At 41.0% G+C, this 19,178-nt stretch overlaps 1 protein-coding gene across 1 annotated transcript in view; it reads right to left on the bottom strand.

Annotated features, from left to right (window-relative positions):
• The window catches only part of cacnb4a (calcium channel, voltage-dependent, beta 4a subunit), a 79,322-nt gene that overhangs the window by 3,853 nt on the left and 56,291 nt on the right, over window positions 1-19,178 (bottom strand). Inside the window, exons 3-10 of the mRNA XM_060928744.1 lie at window positions 12,219-12,335; window positions 11,964-12,086; window positions 11,741-11,868; window positions 9,898-9,974; window positions 9,699-9,718; window positions 4,542-4,622; window positions 721-779; window positions 486-595 (exon numbers count right to left, since the gene is read on the bottom strand). Coding sequence (XP_060784727.1) covers window positions 486-595; window positions 721-779; window positions 4,542-4,622; window positions 9,699-9,718; window positions 9,898-9,974; window positions 11,741-11,868; window positions 11,964-12,086; window positions 12,219-12,335 — 715 coding nt within the window. The remainder of the gene's footprint in view (window positions 1-485; window positions 596-720; window positions 780-4,541; window positions 4,623-9,698; window positions 9,719-9,897; window positions 9,975-11,740; window positions 11,869-11,963; window positions 12,087-12,218; window positions 12,336-19,178) is intronic.

The raw sequence follows: 19,178 nt of genomic DNA, 5'->3' as shown, positions 1-19,178 counted from the left end.
AACTTAGGTCTTTTCTTACAGAATTTAAAACAAAAAAGTAATTGTAAAATAATTTAGGGCTTTTGTTTTGCAGCCTGTGCTTATTGCAGCAGTGGGGTCCACACGGACCCCAAGAAGGAATGCCTTGGTAGTTTCATTATGGAACATAAAAGAAATAAAAGAAGTTAACTTTCAGTGTGCTATTCAATTATAAAATGAAAGACAGATAAACTTTACTCTGGGGTCCGGTTGGACCCCAGTAACAAATTAATTATACCTTCACAATGCAAAAAGCTGATCTTCCAGTGCTTTAGTGTTTTAATTAAGACATAAATTCCGACAAATTCATAAAACGGTGAGGCAGTATGTCACATATTTTTAAAATGGCAAACAAACATATAGGTGCGGGGTCCAGATGGACCCCACTTGGTAGGATGAAGGTTAATGACAGAGACTTAAAGCAAATGTCAAGCATAACATTCAAAACCCAGAATCTGAAAACATACCCAAATTTGACCTGGTGTTGGATCTTTCAATAATGGCTCTCTTGCTTGGGTTGCTGAGCACAGATCTCTTTGCTAATGAGATATCTGCCGTCACTCTTGTAATAGATATCCTGTGTTTGACAAAACAAAGCCATATCATGAAAAGGATGGCTGGAAAATGTGCCTCCTCCACAACACAGACGTTAAACATGGCCTGGGCCAAAATAGCCTCCACTGGAAAGCAAAACCTCCTCACCTGCCATCAAACCTGTGCTTCAGGAAGTCAAAAAGTGCTTTCTGCATCATATCTGTCACCTGACAAACCCCATGGGAAAGTCCGAAAAGAATGAGAGATGAAAGAGAGGGACAGATATGGACACAGGGGAGGAAAGGAAAACAATGAAAAGAAAGTCAGTAGTCATGGAGTAGCCATAGTATAGTATTACAAAGTCAGATAAGGAAAAGCAGAAACAGATCAAAGGTGATTCCAATGTGTTTTTTTCCCCACATGGTTTGTGCTTTAAACACACTGACCTAAATTTAAAGAATATCATATTTAATATACAAGTTTTCAAATTTTTTCTTCACCCTGTCCCGACCCCTGCTTGTATCCTTCCCTGAAAACCAAATCATTCATTAAATGTCATGCTTTTGGAAAAGGTATTTTTTACCATTTGGAGACTCATTATGCATTCAGAATTCAAGGTCATAAAATAAGAATAAAATAAAACATGGCTCTCACTGCCCAAATACTCTTATTTGTGGGGCAAATATATACAGGTTTACAACATGTTCCATCTTCATGAAATAGGCTTAAGGGCAAAATGGCAGCCTATATTTATAGTGCGCGAGAAGTAATAAATAGTCAGTATCACAGTTGTATTGAGAATGGTCTACAGATTGGCCAGCAGTTGTCCTATGGAGGTTGATCTTTATAGCACCAAATACAGTGTCTTGCAAAAGTATTCATCCCCCTTGGTGTTTGTCCTGTTTTGTCGCATTACAAGCTGGAATGAAAATGGATGTTTGGAGGGTTAGCACCATTTGATTTACACAACACGCCTACCACTTTAAAGGTGAAAATTGTTGTTTTATTGTGACACAAACAATAATTAAGATGAAAAAACAGAAATCTGGAGTGTGCATAGGTATTCACCCCTTTTCATATGAAACCCCTAAATAGGAGCTGGTCCAACCAATTCACCTCTTAAGTCACATAAAAACCTGTTTGAGTCGGCCAGAGGTTTGAGACTGGGACAAAGGTTAACGTTCCAACAGGACAATGACCCTAAACATACTGCTGAAGCTACACTGGAGTGGTTTAAAGGGAAACATTTAAATGTCTTGGAATGGCCTAATCAAAGCCCAGACCTCAATCTAATTGAGAATCTGTGGCATAACTTGAAGATTGCTATACACCAACGCAACCCATCTAACTTGAAGGAGTTGGAGCAGTTTTGCCTTGAGGAATGGACAAAAATCACAGTGACTAGATGTGCTAAGCTAATAGAGACATACTCCAAGAGACTTGCAGCTGGAATTGTAGCAAAAGGTGGCTCTACAAAGTATTGACTTTGGGGAGGTGAATGCCTATGCACACTCCAGATTTCTGTTTTTTCATCTTAATTATTGTTTGTGTCACAATAAAACAACAATTTTTACCTTTAAAGTGGTAGGCATGTTGTGTAAATCAAATGGTGCCAACCCCCCCAAAATCCATTTTAATTCCAGTTGTAATGCGACAAAACAGGACAAACACCAAGGAGGGTGAATACTTTTGCAAGACACTGTAGCCAATAAATAATTATTCATTCATTCATTCATTCATTCATTATCTCTAGCCGCTTTATCCTTCTACAGGGTCGCAGGCAAGCTGGAGCCTATCCCAGCTGACTACGGGCGAAAGGCGGGGTACACCCTGGACAAGTCGCCAGGTCATCACAGGGCTGACACATAGACACAGACAACCATTCACACTCACATTCACACCTACGGTCAATTTAGAGTCACCAGTTAACCTAACCTGCATGTCTTTGGACTGTGGGGGAAACCGGAGCACCCGGAGGAAACCCACGCGGACACGGGGAGAACATGCAAACTACACACAGAAGGGCCCCCGCCAGCCCCGGGGCTCGAACCCAGGACCTTCTTGCTGTGAGGCGACAGCGCTAACCACTACACTACCGTGCCGCCCCAATAAATAATTATTTATGAAAATATGTATGCAGCCTATCTTGTCGATAAATCATGTGGCCATATCAAATAGGATTCTTTATAGTGTACTGTACATATGTAGGTCATTCACATGAATACAGCCTATTTTTAATTTGACTTCCCATAGATAAATAATGAGTAACACAAAGCTAATAATGTAAAAGTAATTTATCCTTTAATTTTGCAACCCAGTTGCACAGAAAAAAAATGTCTGCAGCAACATAGCACCTTCTATACGATGAGCATCAATGTTCTGTCACAAGCATACAGACATAAAAACGTATCAAACATTTATTCAAACACTCTGCGTCAATGTGCTTTTACCAAACCCACATCCACCACTACACTATTTGAATATGATTGATATTAGGGTGCATCAGTTGCCCTCACTTTCATGAAATCTGATGCATTTTTGTTTGGGTGTTCCTTTTCACCAATAAAGACATCCTGTAAAATTTGTTGACCATATTCAAAAGTCTAATGGTGGCACCATGAGGTTCATTTTTTGCCAAAAAACGCTTATTTTATGTTTTCGCGTAAGGTTTGAATCATAATGTTGGACTCCATTTATTGATTTCTTGTGAGCCAGAGATCATGTTAAGAACCTTTGCAAGGGATTGAGAAGCATTAATGTGATTCATAATACATTTGTATTGTTTAAAAGTAGTTGAACAATGATTCAATGAACAGCTAAAACTCAAACTGTGCTTGATAATATATTTAGAATACGTACTAAAAATGTGTATCTAAGATATTTGGTATACTCTATAAGGTGCCATAATGTTTCATGAAAAGTGATCGAAATTTTGTCATAAAAGTCATAAAATAGCAGCTTTTTCCATAACTTTGAGCTCCTGGTGCCACCATTAAACTTTTGAATTTTGTCAAAAATATTTCACCCAGTGTGTTTTCTTACCAAAAGGAACATAAAAACAAAAATGCATCATGATCGGAGGAACTTTTCATTTTTAGGGGGCAACTGATGCACCCTAATTGATATGTAAGAAATAATTTTACTTCATTTTAAACATGATGAGCATCGCCCACTTCATGCATAAAGTTTGTGCTTTTCATGACATGATTTCATTGACTTACTATGAAATTTCATTCAATTATTTCTTCTCTTTTAACACATTTAACCTTTTACAACATTGGGACGCAACAATTCTCATGTGTTACCCTGGAAGCACACGTTCATCCAAAATAAGGTTATTGTATTTTGAAACCATTTGAAACCAAAATATTTTGTATTACAAAAGAAGAGATGGTTTTTAGCCAGAATAAAATCATACAGAACATGAAAGCACATTTTCAAGAAAGGCATGCTTTGACTTTTATAGATAATTTTTTTGTCAGTGTTCTGGAAAATCTGGCATCTAACAATCTGTCACTGGTATATTCATTGGTAAATTCAAATAACAAAACATGTAAGCACGGCAACTACTCCACCCTCACTCGGATGTTCCCTTTTGCTTCACTCTTTGTTTTGCAATATGCGTTGTTTTCAATTTCTTTCTATTTTTACATTCGATAAATCATTAAATTACTGGAAGCGAGAGCATCAGGATTTCTCTTATACAGTAAGTGGCCTACGATGGCAAAATGTATTATTGCCACGGTGATATTGGGGACTGATTTTCTCTGCTTATAATTTCAAAACATGCTCCACTTTTGAGACTATGGCATGCTGTACCCAGAAGGTTGTTGCCTTAGCAACCCAATGTGGAGAAGATGATGGGTATTCAGTGAGGACCCAAGTTACCTCTCCCTCTACGCTTAAAGAGAGACACTCTGCTCCTTCTAGGATCTCTTTAGCACATCTAAATATACACATGAAAAAGAGTCTCAAGGGATGATGCTTACCTCATATCCCTTTAGTGATGGACCAACCAAAATCACCGGCCTCATGGAGGGGACAACATCATATGGAGGAATATGCTCAGCCTACAACATAAACACATGGTCTACAAATCTCATCTCATCTCATTATCTCTAGCCGCTTTATCCTGTTCTACACAGGGATGAGAATGAAAAATATTTAAAAAGTCTGAAAAAAGACAGGGGTTTGGGGGCTGCAGGCACCCAGCGGGGCCCAGGGGGCGGGAGCTAATGATTTTTGGCTATTTTTTTTTACCCCAAAACCATTCATTTTATCAGCAAAAAGTTACAATTTATTTGGAAATAAATTCCCCTTCTTGGTGGACTACCAGGTGAAAATTATTAATATGGTACAAGAGACTTGTTTTTAATCAATTCACATTTGATGATTTCAAAAAAATCAATGCACCATTTTTATAAACGAGCTCTACAGTATTATATTTCTGCATTTTTGCTATTCATGCCTTTTAATACTCTAATCCTTTAAAATGAAGTGCAAACCAGAAAAAAGTTCTATCATATAATTCTCTTAAGCTTTCTTCTGATGTTATCATGGTAGCAGGAGGTCTTGCATATTAAGCAGGCAACATTCAACATCACTCATCACTTCCCTTTCAACTGTTGTGTGTACTAACTAGGTTTTATCTGGACAGGATGTTGTGTAATGTAATACAGATACCATATGGTCAATTTGAAGATCAAGATGGTGATTTTGAATTAAACAGGCATGTACAATTGGCATTACATATTGGAAATTTTTTTAAAATCAAAAACTATAAGTTCATCTTGGCCTAAAAAATTTGGGCAGACGCTCCCGTGCGGCACATGCCAGCAATTCCCCCCCATGAAATGAGCAATAAGTAGGAGAGTTATACATGGTATCATACCTAAAATTTTATCAGAAATATAGATACGATACTATGATTCTCCCCAACATGCTACATTAGACAAGCTAACCCCATTTATAAAAGATACACACTTATATATGACGTGTATTTTATATATATATATATATATATATATATATATATATATATATATATATATATATATATAACCCCAATTCCAAAAAAGTTGGGACAAAGTACAAATTGTAAATAAAAACGGAATGTAATAATTTACAAATCTCAAAAACTGATATTGTATTCACAATAGAACATAGACAACATATCAAATGTCAAAAGTGAGACATTTTGAAATTTCATGCCAAATATTGGCTCATTTGAAATTTCATGACAGCAACACATCTCAAAAAAGTTGGGACAGGGGCAATAAGAGGCTGGAAAAGTTAAAGGTACAAAAAAGGAACAGCTGGAGGACCAAATTGCAACTCATTAGGTCAATTGGCAATAGGTCATTAACATGACTGGGTATAAAAAGAGCATCTTGGAATGGCAGCGGCTCTCAGAAGTAAAGATGGGAAGAGGATCACCAATCCCCCTAATTCTGCGCCGTCAAATAGTGGAGCAATATCAGAAAGGAGTTCGACAGTGTAAAATTGCAAAGAGTTTGAACATATCATCATCTACAGTGCATAATATCATCAAAAGATTCAGAGAATCTGGAAGAATCTCTGTGCGTGAGGGTCAAGGCCAGAAAACCATACTGGGTGCCCGTGATCTTCAGGCCCTTAGACGGCACTGCATCACATACAGGCATACTTCTGTATTGGAAATCACAAAATCTCATCTCATCTCATTATCTCTAGCCGCTTTATCCTTCTACAGGGTCGCAGGCAAGCTGGAGCCTATCCCAGCTGACTACGGGTGAAAGGCGGGGTACACCCTGGACAAGTCGCCAGGTCATCACAGGGCTGACACATAGACACAGACAACCATTCACACTCACATTCACACCTACGGTCAATTTAGAGTCACCAGTTAACCTAACCTGCATGTCTTTGGACTGTGGGGGAAACCGGAGCACCCGGAGGAAACCCACGCGGACACGGGGAGAACATGCAAACTCCACACAGAAAGGCCCTCGCCGGCCCCGGGGCTCGAACCCAGGACCTTCTTGCTGTGAGGCGACAGCGCTAACCACTACACCACCGTGCCGCCCGGAAATCACAAAATGGGCTCAGGAATATTTCCAGAGAACATTATCTGTGAACACAATTCACCGTGCCATCCGCCGTTGCCAGCTAAAACTCTATAGTTCAAAGAAGAATCCGTATCTAAACATGATCCAGAAGCACAGACGTCTTCTCTGGGCCAAGGCTCATTTAAAATGGACTGTGGCAAAGTGGAAAACTATTCTGTGGTCAGACGAATCAAAATTTGAAGTTCTTTATGGAAATCAGGGACGCCGTGTCATTCGGACTAAAGAGGAGAAGGACGACCCAAGTTGTTATCAGCGCTCAGTTCAGAAGCCTGCATCTCTGATGGTATGGGGTTGCATTAGTGCATGTGGCATGGGCAGCTTACACATCTGGAAAGACACCATCAATGCTGAAAGGTATATCCAGGTTCTAGAGCAACATATGCTCCCATCCAGACGACGTCTCTTTCAGGGAAGACCTTGCATTTTCCAACATGACAATGCCAAACCACATACTGTATCAATTACAGCATCATGGCTGCGTAGAAGAAGGGTCCGGGTACTGAACTGGCCAGCCTGCAGTCCAGATCTTTCACCCATAGAAAACATTTGGTGCATCATAAAACGGAAGATACGACAAAAAAGACCTAAGACAGTTGAGCAACTAGAATCCTACATTAGACAAGAATGGGTTAACATTCCTATCCCTAAACTTGAGCAACTTGTCTCCTCAGTCCCCAGACGTTTACAGACTGTTGTAAAGAGAAAAGGGGATGTCTCACAGTGGGAAACATGGCCTTGTCCCAACTTTTTTGAGATGTGTTGTTGTCATGAAATTTAAAATCACCTAATTTTTCTCTTTAAATGATACATTTTCTCAGCTTAAACATTTGATATGTCATCTATGTTCTATTCTGAATAAAATATGGAATTTTGAAACTTCCATATCATTGCATTCCGTTTTTATTGACAATTTGTACTTTGTACCAACTTTTTTGGAATCGGGGTTGTATGATGCTTATTCATACATTGTTATTTTACGGAAATCTTCAATAAGTTTGGTCTTTTCATGACAGCCTGTTGTAGACCTAAATATAATGCACATGAAACGACACTACTCACCTCAACATGTCTTTTACAATCATTTAAGCCACCATGGGCAATGCTGAAATCACTGTTGCAAACAGTACATCGTGCAAAACTGTCATTATTGTTGACCCTTATTAGACAGGGAGATTCTTTTGTGTAATCTGAGGTGAAGTGGGTTTTGTATTTTCGTTTTTTGGGGCGCGCGCTCTCTCTCTGCCATGACGATCCTGTAGGCTGCACTGACTCAACTGAAAACTTCGGTCCTTGAGAAAAGAGATAAAAGCCCGCCCACACTGAAAGCTGATTGGCTTATTTTGCTGAGTAACCCAATCAGGATGCTCTTTGTCTAGCATGCGCTACATGAACAGGCACACGCGCAGTCTCTCTCGCTCTCCCTCGCGCACTCCGTCATATGCGCACATTCTAAGATGCGCGATGCAGACATTAATGTTTCGCGTGCACGCTCTTGCTCTAGATTCTGGGAGATATTCTCCAATTTGTGGGCATCAGAGAGCCACTATCAATATGCGGGAGACTCCCGGGAGACTTGGGATGTCTGGGTTATAAGGTGACCGCAGATCGTTAACCATACCCCCCCCGAAAATTTCTCAATGGATTTACATCGATCTCAAAAACGATCATTTTGGTCTGAAAAAGTCGGAAATCCGCCGATCGGCGGAAAATTCTCATCCCTGTCTACAGGGTCGCAGGAGCCTATCCCAGCTGACTACGGGCGAAAGGCGGGGTACACCCTGGACAAGTCGCCAGGTCATCACAGGGCTGACACATAGACACAGACAACCATTCACACTCACATTCACACCTACGGTCAATTTAGAGTCACCAGTTAACCTAACCTGCATGTCTTTGGACTGTGGGGGAAACCGGAGCACCCAGAGGAAACCCACGCGGACACGGGGAGAACATGCAAACTCCACACAGAAAGGCCCTCGCCGACCACGGGGCTTGAACCCGGACCTTCTTGCTGTGAGGCGACAGCGCTAACCACTACACCACCGTGCCGCCCCTGGTCTACAAATCATCCACTGAAATTAAAAAAAAAAAATTGTGTGTGTGTATATAATATACTTTATCAATAAGGTGAACTATCACTAAAACCATCCATCCATCCATCCATCCATTATCTGTAGCCGCTTATCCTGTTCTACAGGGTCGCAGGCAAGCTGGAGCCTCTCCCAGCTGACTATGGGCGAGAGGCGGGGTACACCCTGGACAAGTCGCCAGGTCATCGCACACAGACAAACAACCATTCACACTCACATTCACACCTACGGTCAATTTAGAGTCACCAGTTAACCTAACCTGCATGTCTTTGGACTGTGGGGGAAACCGGAGCACCCGGAGGAAACCCACGCGGACACGGGGAGAACATGCAAACTCCACACAGAAAGGCCCTCACTGGCCGCTGGGCTCGAACCCGGACCTTCTTGCTGTGAGGCGACAGCGCTAACCACTACACCACCGTGCTGCCCCTGGTCTACAAATCATCCACTGAAATAAAAAAAAATAAAAAATTGTGTATGTGTGTATAATATACTTTATCAATAAGGTGAACTATCACTAAAACCATCCATCCATCCATTATCTGTAGCCGCTTATCCTGTTCTACAGGGTCACAGGCAAGCTTGAGCCTATCCCAGCTGACTATGGGCGAGAGGCGGGGTACACCCTGGACAAGTCACCAGGTCATCGCACACAGACAAACAACCATTCACACTCACATTCACACCTACGGTCAATTTAGAGTCACCAGTTAACCTAACCTGCATGTCTTTGGACTGTGGGGGAAACCGGAGCACCCGGAGGAAACCCACGCGGACACGGGGAGAACATGCAAACTCCACACAGAAAGGCCCTCACTGGCCGCTGGGCTCGAACCCGGACCTTCTTGCTGTGAGGCGACAGCGCTAACCACTACACCGCCATCACTAAAACCACTTTCCTAATTTTCCTGACTGAACTGCTCTCTTCTGTAAGGAAAGCATTACTTACCACTTTCTGTTTCTGTTTAGCTGTTGAAAGGAGAAATTAACAGCATTAGAAGGGAGAACTGTAAATATATTTTTTTCTGTCACACTCAAACAGAATTATCTTACAAACTGTTACAGCTATTAGTCACTCTTATGTCTACTGTTAAGATTTAAAGTCTGAATAGAGTAAAGACTTGAATCCCAGCATGCACTGTGCTTGCCTGCAGAGGGAGGATTGGTTTTGAAGGTGCTGGACACCATCTCTCCAAGACTGGAAGAGGAATTCCCGCTGGACTTCCTGCAGGGTGCAGAACAGAGCTCGTGATGAAAATGAAAATCCAACAAGCGATTTTATGTCCAGCAAACTGTCATTATTATAATAAAATATTATAAATTCTATCATGATCTTGAATTCTGGATTCTGACTGATTAGAAGGTTCACAGCTCTAACAGCGGTGCCAGCTGCAAGACTTCATGCATTATTTATGAGTTTGTTCTAATATGTTGTCATCTCTATAGTAAAGTACAACATGAATTGTGTGCTGAATGCTGCACATAAAAAAAGTGTAATTGTTGACAGGGTAAAGTTTTCTATTAGGAAACATTTCATTTTTAGGGGTGGAGTCTCAGCACTCTGTAACAGTTAAGGATAAGAACGGAGGGCTTTGTGGTTTTCTGTAACATGACAAACTGCATGTTTCTTCAAAAGAGAGAAAAAGAGATGCTCAGGATGGAATGACTGTTTAGAGCTGCTATGTCATAAGTAGTTACCGTAACTAACTTGTTCCTCAACACTGTATAATTATACTTGGATAGAACATGCATGTCACTCTTCAATAAAAAATATATATATATATTAGTGCTGGGGTAAAAGAGAAGCAGAACACTTCAGCATGTGCTGTTATTGGAAAATAATCAACATACAGGTGGTAACAGTAGCTCTGCTTCACTGGACCATTCAGTGAATAAATATCAAGTCATATACAACAATGATGTGAAATAACATTCTGACATTCTCTCCGCTTGACAACATTTATCATCACAACCAAACTAAAATTAAATTCTGGACATGGCTGCTTGAAAGTGAACACAACCAAATTGTTCAAATGAATCAATTTTCTTCATGAAAAAAGGAGTTTTAAATGGCTAAATTTAACTAAGTGTGATATCCTCTACATTATAAGGTTAAATCAAGATGAATATTTATCTTTAGTTCCAGAGGTAAAGTATGACTAATGCATGACTTGACACAGAACACAGCGTATCACTGATGTTGACAGGAAACCGTGTAAGCCAGGATCCAATTATGCCTTTCATGCGTCATAATAATCAGCACATTTTGAAGATCCTTATTGTTTAATCATTATTGAAAAAAACAAAACAAAACAAAAAAAAAGCAGAAATTTGTCTCAGTCAATACACTTCACTGGACTCTTTTTGTTAGTATTAACAGTGGGTTAAGGTCCTACACTAGTGACTAGAAGGTTGTTCAAATTTCAGAATTGTTAGAACACTACAGTTGAGTTCTTGATTAAAGATCCTTACTCCTCAACCAGTCAGCCTGCCATGTGCTCTGTACTTCTAAATCCATCCATCCATCCATCCATCCATCCATCCATCCATTATCCTTAACTGCTTATCCTGTGCAGGGTTGTGGGCAAGCTGGAGCCTATCCCAGCTGACGATGGGTGAGAGGTGGGGCACACCCTGGACAAGTCGCCAGGTCATCACAGGGCTGAGACACAGAGACAAACAAACCATTCACACCTACGGTCAATTTAGAGCCACCAATTAGCCTAACCTGCATGTCTTTGGACTGTGGGGGAAACTGGAGCACCTGGAAGAAACCCACGCAGACATGGGGAGAACATGCAAACTCCGCACAGAAAGGCCTTCGTCGGCCACTGGGCTCGAACCCAGAACCTTCTTGCTGTGAGGTGACAGTGCTAACCACCGTGTCGCCCTACTTTTAAATCATTTTTTCAATAAAAATGTGTCATATAAATAAACGTTGACCAACAAAATTGAGCACACACTCTTTGCTGCAAAGGCACTCAGTCTTACCCATGGAAGCGTCCCCTCTTCTGCTCCTGCTGAAGACGGATATTCTCCAGTTTTAAAGGGCTAGGGATAAAACCAATGTCACACCCCTCCTTTACCAGTCGCCCAATCCACCAATCATTGTTGTACTTCTGTGGGACGCATGCAGAGAATTGGAAGAAAAAGTTACAGTAAAATCATTAGCATTATACTGTGTCTTCATATCCTTCTAGCCTGTTAGTTTTACCTCCTTGATGTGGAGAAAGTCTTTAATGTCAAAGGAAATGGCAGTTCCAGCTACAGGAACATCTTCATCCAGAGCACCACAGTAACTGACATTCGTCTTCACAGCGAAGGCTACTGCTTTGGCCTATAACACAGAGACCCTCCCTCAATGATGTTTGTCTTTTAAATATATGACTGCGAATGAAAATTCGTTTCCGACACATTTATGTGTTGCACAAAATAACTCAAAATGCAGTGATGTATATGGTGATGTGACCTTAGCCCTCTCCAGCTGCACCACAGCCTGTTGCTCTCTCTCCTGACGACCACCCTGCTCTTCCTCAAGAGACACATCTGAGTCAGATGGCCTGCTCGTGTAGGAATCAGCTGAACCCTGCAAAAATGATGAGTCACGATTACAGTCACCTCACAACTCATTGCTCACACTGCTGTAGCACTTTCAAAAGTACAGCCAATGCAGAACTGCCTCAAAGTGGTCTAAAAAAACCTACACAAACTGTGAATTTGTTTGTAAATGAATGCTTTTAAAAATAATTTTAATAACGACAATCATCGAGTTTCATCACTCATCTAAGACAGCTGTGAAAATGGGGGAAAAATTGCACACATCCATTTATGTTAGTATCATGAAATTGCATTTATAATAGCTCTTTATTGAGTGCTTTCGAATGATTCAGTTGAAATCTACTTTACCATGTTAACCTCGACAATGAAAGGTCACTAAGGTGCATCTGAATTTATCCATCCATCACACAGGTAAATGGAAAGACAGGATAAGCAGCTTTTTCTGGACTGTATATGAGATCTTGAGATATATATATATATATATATATATATATATATATATATATACACACACACACACACACACACACACACACACACAGTGATGCTTACACACACACACACACACACACACACACACACATACATACATATATATATATATATATATATATATATATATATATATATATATATATATATAAAATAATAAAGTAATCCTTAGACCCAAGAGTGCTCAAACTAGGAGCAATAATACAACAAAATAAAGAGAAAATACTTCAATTTGTATGCATAATTTTATTGCGCATGACAAGCCTGTTTCGAGAGCGACTTGCTCTCTCATCAGGTGCGGCAAGAATAAGCTGTGTATCGATATTCTTGCCACACTTGATGAGAGAGCAAGTCACTCTTGAAACAGGCTTGACGTGCACAATAAAATTTTGCGTACAAATTGAAGTATTTTCTCTTTATTTTGTATATATATATATATATATATATATCATCTCATTATCTCTAGCCGCTTTATCCTTCTACAGGGTCGCAGGCAAGCTGGAGCCTATCCCAGCTGACTACGGGCGAAAGGCGGGGTACACCCTGGACAAGTCGCCAGGTCATCACAGGGCTGACACAGACACAGACAACCATTCACACTCACATTCACACCTACGGTCAATTTAGAGTCACCAGTTAACCTAACCTGCATGTCTTTGGACTGTGGGGGAAACCGGAGCACCCGGAGGAAACCCACGCGGACACGGGGAGAACATGCAAACTCCGCACAGAAAGGCCCTCGCCCGCCACGGGGCTCAAACCCGGACCTTCTTGCTGTGAGGCGACAGCGCTAACCACTACGCCACCGTGACGCCCTCACATACATACATACATACACACACACATATATATATATATATATATATATATATATATATATATATATATACACACACACACACACACACACACACACACAGTGGTGCTTGAAAGTTTGTGAACCCTTTAGAATTTTCTATATTTCTGCATAAATATGACCTAAAACATCATCAGATTTTCACACAAGTCCTAAAAGTAGATAAAGAGAACCCAGTTAAACAAATGAGACAAAAATATTATACTTGGTCATTTATTTATTGAGGAAAATGTTCCAATATTACACATCTGTGAATGGCAAAAGTATGTGAACCTCTAGGATTAGCAGTTAATTTGAAGGTGAAATTAGAGTCAGGTGTTTTCAATCAATGGAATGACAATCAGGTGTGAGTGGGCACCCTGTTTTATTTAAAGAACAGGGATCTATCAAAGTCTGATCTTCACAACACATACTTGTGGAAGTGTATCATGGCACGAACAAAGGAGATTTCTGAGGACCTCAGAAAAATCGTTGTTGATGCTCATCAGGCTGGAAAAGGTTACAAAACCATCTCTAAAGAGTTTGGACTCCACCAATCCACAGTCAGACAGATTGTGTACAAATGGAGGAAATTCAAGACCATTGTTACCCTCCCCAGGAGTGGTCAACCAACAAAGATCACTCCAAGAGCAAGGCGTGTAATAGTCGGCGAGGTCACAAAGGACCCCAGGGTAACTTCTAAGCAACTGAAGGCCTCTCTCACATTGGCTAATGTTAATGTTCATGAGTCCACCATCAGGAGAACACTGAACAACAATGGTGTGCATGGCAGGGTTGCAATGAGAAAGCCACTGCTCTCCAAAAAGAACATTGCTGCTCGTCTGCAGTTTGCTAAAGATCACATGGACAAGCCAGAAGGCTATTGGAAAAATGTTTTGTGGACGGATGAGACCAAAATAGAACTTTTTGGTTTAAATGAGAAGCATTATGTTTGGAGAAGGGCGGCATGGTGGTGTAGTGGTTAGCGCTGTCGCCTCACAGCAAGAAGGTCCAGGTTCGAGCCCCGTGGCCGGCGAGGGCCTTTCTGTGCAGAGTTTGCATGTTCTCCCCGTGTCCGCATGGGTTTCCTCCGGGTGCTCCGGTTTCCCCCACAGTCCAAAGACATGCAGGTTAGGTTAATTGGTGACTCTAAATTGACCATAGGTGTGAATGTGAGTGTGAATGGTTGTCTGTGTCTATGTGTCAGCCCTGTGATGACCTGGCGACTTGTCCAGGGTGTACCCCGCCTTTCGCCCGTAGTCAGCTGGGATAGGCTCCAGCTCGCCTGCGACCCTGTAGAACAGGATAAAGCGGCTAGAGATAATGAGATGAGATGTTTGGAGAAAGGAAAACACTGCATTCCAGCATAAGAACCTTATCCCTTCTGTGAAACGTGGTGGTGGTAGTATCATGGTTTGGGCCTGTTTTGCTGCATCTGGGCCAGGGCGGCTTGCCATCATTAATGGAACAATGAATTCTGAATTATACCAGCGAATTCTAAAGGAAAATGTCAGGACATCTGTCCATGAACTGAATCTCAGGAGAAGGTGGGTCATGCAGCAAGACAACGACCCTAAGCACACAAGTCGAAGACTAAATTACTTCGGCTTCAATCGCAAATGAATATCCAAGGAGGATAAAATTTGCATCTGATTGTATTGGACATCCCAAGAAAATCATGGACCTCTCAGCCCAACAAGGCCAGGCGACCAGTGTTACATAAGAAACATTTAGTGGTTTATCTATTGACAGGCACTGCTGAAGCTCCTGATAATACCAAAGTCTAACTTGTCATCACCTCATTCTCATTCCCTCGGTCCCCAGCCTATTATCTCCACTTGTACATCAGCTACAGGTCTCTCTTTGTATAGCAAAATGTATTTTCATTTCTCATGAAAAAAAGATCCAACTCTATTGGCTAAGCAAGGGACTTAGGGGACCATTGTGGTTGATGTGAAGGTATTTGCAGCATCTTGCAAAAGTATTCATCCCCCTTGGTGTTTGTCCTGTTTTGTCGCATTACCAGCTGGAATTAAAATTGATTTTTGGGGGGTTCGCACCATTTGATTTACACAACATGCCTACAACTTGAATTTTTTTTTAATTGTGACACAAACAGCAATTAAGATGAAAAGAAAAACAAACCCAGAAATCTGGAGTGTGCATAGGTATTCACCCCCCAAAGTCAATACTTAGTACAGCTACCTTTTACTGCAATCACAGCTGCAAGTCTCTTGGGGTGTGTCTCTATTAGCTTAGCACATCTAGCCACTGGGATTTTTGCCCATTCCTCAAGGCAAAACTGCTCCAACTCCTTCAAGTTAGATGGATTGTGTTGGTGTACAGCAATCTTCAAGTTATGCCATAGATTCTCAATTGGATTGAGGTCTGGGCTTTGATTAGTCCATTCCAAGGACATATAAAGGTTTCCCTTTAAACCACTCCAGTGTAGCTTTAGCAGTATGTTTAGGGCAGGGGTCGGCAACCTTTTTGCCATGTAGTGCCAATTAGAAATTTTCTTGTTAGTTAGTGTGCCATTCAAATAGGTGTTGTTAACTATGTGTAATTAGGCACCACACATTTTAGACGGATATGGATATTTAATGCATTGAGCAAATGTAAAACGCCATTGCACTTGTTTTATGCCATTAACCTCACACACAAGGTTTAAGAACACCCCCCCACACATACATTGGATAACAACATTGCAAGCAGCTTATACAAATTCACAAAATAACATCCAAAATCTTTCAGTAGGTAACAGGCCCAAGTTATTCACAATAAAGACGTAGCAGCCTAATGGAAATGGAACTGATGAATAATAAAACTACAGAAAAAAAATTAAATAATGAGTGTCAGAGAACATTGACAAGTAGCCTACATAAAGTGGCTTAACAATAAACTGCAAATTTGAAGTAGCCTTGTTACAAAATACATGTTTTGCCTATCAGTCAATGTGATCCCTGGCCCTGCTTCCCCTTACTTACAGTGGTGCTTGAAAGTTTGTGAACCCTTTAACATTTTCTATATTTCTGCATAAATATGACCTAAAATATCATCAGATTTTCACACAAGTCCTAAAAGTAGATGAAGAGAACCCAGTTAAACAAATGAGACAAAAATATTAGATTTGGTCATTTATTTATTGAGGAAAATGATCCAAAATTACATATCTGTGAGTGGCAAAAGTATGTGAACCTTTGCTTTCAGTATCTGGTGTGACCCCCTTGTGCAGCAATAACTGTAACTAAACGTTTCCGGTAACTGTTGATCAGTCCTGCACACCGGCTTGGAGGAATTTTAGCCCATTCCTCCATACAGAACAGCTTCAACTCTGGGATGTTGGTGGGTTTCCTCACATGAACTGCTCGCTTCAGGTCCTTCCACAACATTTTGATTGGATTAAGGTCAGGACTTTGACTTGGCCATTCCAAAACATTAACTTTATTCTTCTTTAACTATTCTTTGGTAGAACAACTTGTGTGCTTAAGGTCGTTGTCTTGCTGCATGACCCACCTTCTCTTGAGATTCAGTTCATGGACAGATGTCCTGACATTTTCCTTTAGAATTCACTGGTATAATTCAGAATTCATTGTTCCATCAATGATGGCAAGCCGTCCTGGCCCAGATGCAGCAAAACAGGCCCAAACCATGATACTACCACCACCATGTTTCACAGAAGGGATAAGGTTCTTATGCTGGAATGCAGTGTTTTCCTTTCTCCAAACATAACACTTCTCATTTAAACCAAAAAGTTCTATTTTGGTCTCATCCTTCCACAAAATATTTTTCCAATAGCCTTCTGGCTTGTCCACATGATCTTTAGCAAACTGCAGACAAGCAGCAATGTTCTTTTTGGAGAGCAGTGGCTTTCTCCTTGAAACCCTGCCATGCACACCATTGTTGTTCAGTGTTTTCCTGATGGTGGACTCATGAACATTAACATTAGCCAATGTGAGAGAGGCCTTTAGTTGCTTAGAAGTTACCCAGGGGTCCTTTGTGACCTCGCCAACTATTACACGCCTTACTCTTGGAGTGATCTTTGTTGGTCGACCACTCCTGGGGAGGGTAACAATGGTCTTGAATTTCCTCTATTTGTACACAATCTGTCTGACTGTGGACTGGTGGAGTCCAAACTCTTTAGAGATGGTTTTGTAACCTTTTCCAGCCTGATGAGCATCAACAACGCTTTTTCTGAGGTCCTCAGAAATCTCCTTTGTTCGTGCCATGATACACTTCCACAAACATGTGTTGTGAAGATCAGACTTTGATAGATCCCTGTTCTTTAAATAAAACAGGGTTCCCACTCACACCTGATTGTCATCCCATTGATTGGAAACACCTGACTCTAATTTCACCTTCAAATTAACTGTTAATCCTTAAGGTTCACATACTTTTGCCACTCACAGATATGTAATATTGGATCATTTTCCTCAATAAATAAATGACCAAGTATAATATTTTTGTCTCATTTGTTTAACTGGGTTCTCTTTATCTACTTTTAGGACTTGTGTGAAAATCTGATGTTGTTTTAGGTCATATTTATGCCGAAATATAGAAAATTCTAAAGGGTTCACAAACTTTCAAGCACCACTGTAGCTCCGAGATGTGGGGATGGTAATTGGTCACTTTGAGTTGGACGCATGCTTCCGAATGACCCGTTGTCAGATGACTTCGGGAGGGGCAAAGTACATTCTTTATGTGTGAAAATATCTGTTCACACGGATATGTTGATCCGAACACTGACAATAAAGCCAGTGCGATATTGCGAAGACAATTGAACTTTTCGGGTAAAGATGCCCAGCAGGATTCATTGGCTTTAAACAGCAGAGCTCCTCTCTCACAGTCACATCACAATATCTTGCCATCACTGCCAAACGTGCCACATCATTCACATCTACGCTTTCATCAAGCGCAATGCTAAATACCGCTGCATCTTTTATGCCAGTTGTTTGCTGCACGCTTACGTTTTCTGCCATTTCACCAATTCGTCGCTCAACAGTTCTGGCTGATATGGGCATGTCTTTTATTCTTGATTTTATTGTCTCTTTATTTGGCAGCCCCTCAAAAAGACTATCCGAGCCGGAGAGAAAGGCCTCCTTAATGTATTCACCGTCTGTGAATGGCTTTCCATGTTTAGCTATGCAGTGAGAAATTACATAGCTAGCTTCAGTGGCATTGTTTTTAGCTGAGGTAAAGACTGTTAAAGTGTGGGCTTGCTTCCCATATCTGCACACTGCGCGTGAGAGTGATTCGTCCCTATCTGCCTGATCTTTGAAATTCTTTTTGTGCTTTGCCTCGAAATGACGTTTAACACTGGATGTTCGACACACAACACTTTCAAAACACAACGTGCACACAGCACGGTCCCTCTGAGAAACGAACCCATATTCTTTGGTCCACGAGGAGAGGAAAGCCCGAACTGTCAGCTTCTTTGCCATCTTAGTGCAACTGCTGCATCAAGTGGGCCCATCTCGTGAGAAATATGGGGAGGGGGCAGTGTTGCCAGATTGGGCAGTTTTAAGTGCATTTTGGTGGGTTTTG

This window comes from Neoarius graeffei, chromosome 9, assembly GCF_027579695.1.
Source record: "Neoarius graeffei isolate fNeoGra1 chromosome 9, fNeoGra1.pri, whole genome shotgun sequence".
Classification (NCBI taxonomy): Eukaryota; Metazoa; Chordata; class Actinopteri; order Siluriformes; family Ariidae; genus Neoarius; species Neoarius graeffei.
The sequence above is the reverse complement of the archived record's forward strand: the minus strand, read 5'-3'. Positions and strand labels throughout refer to the sequence as shown.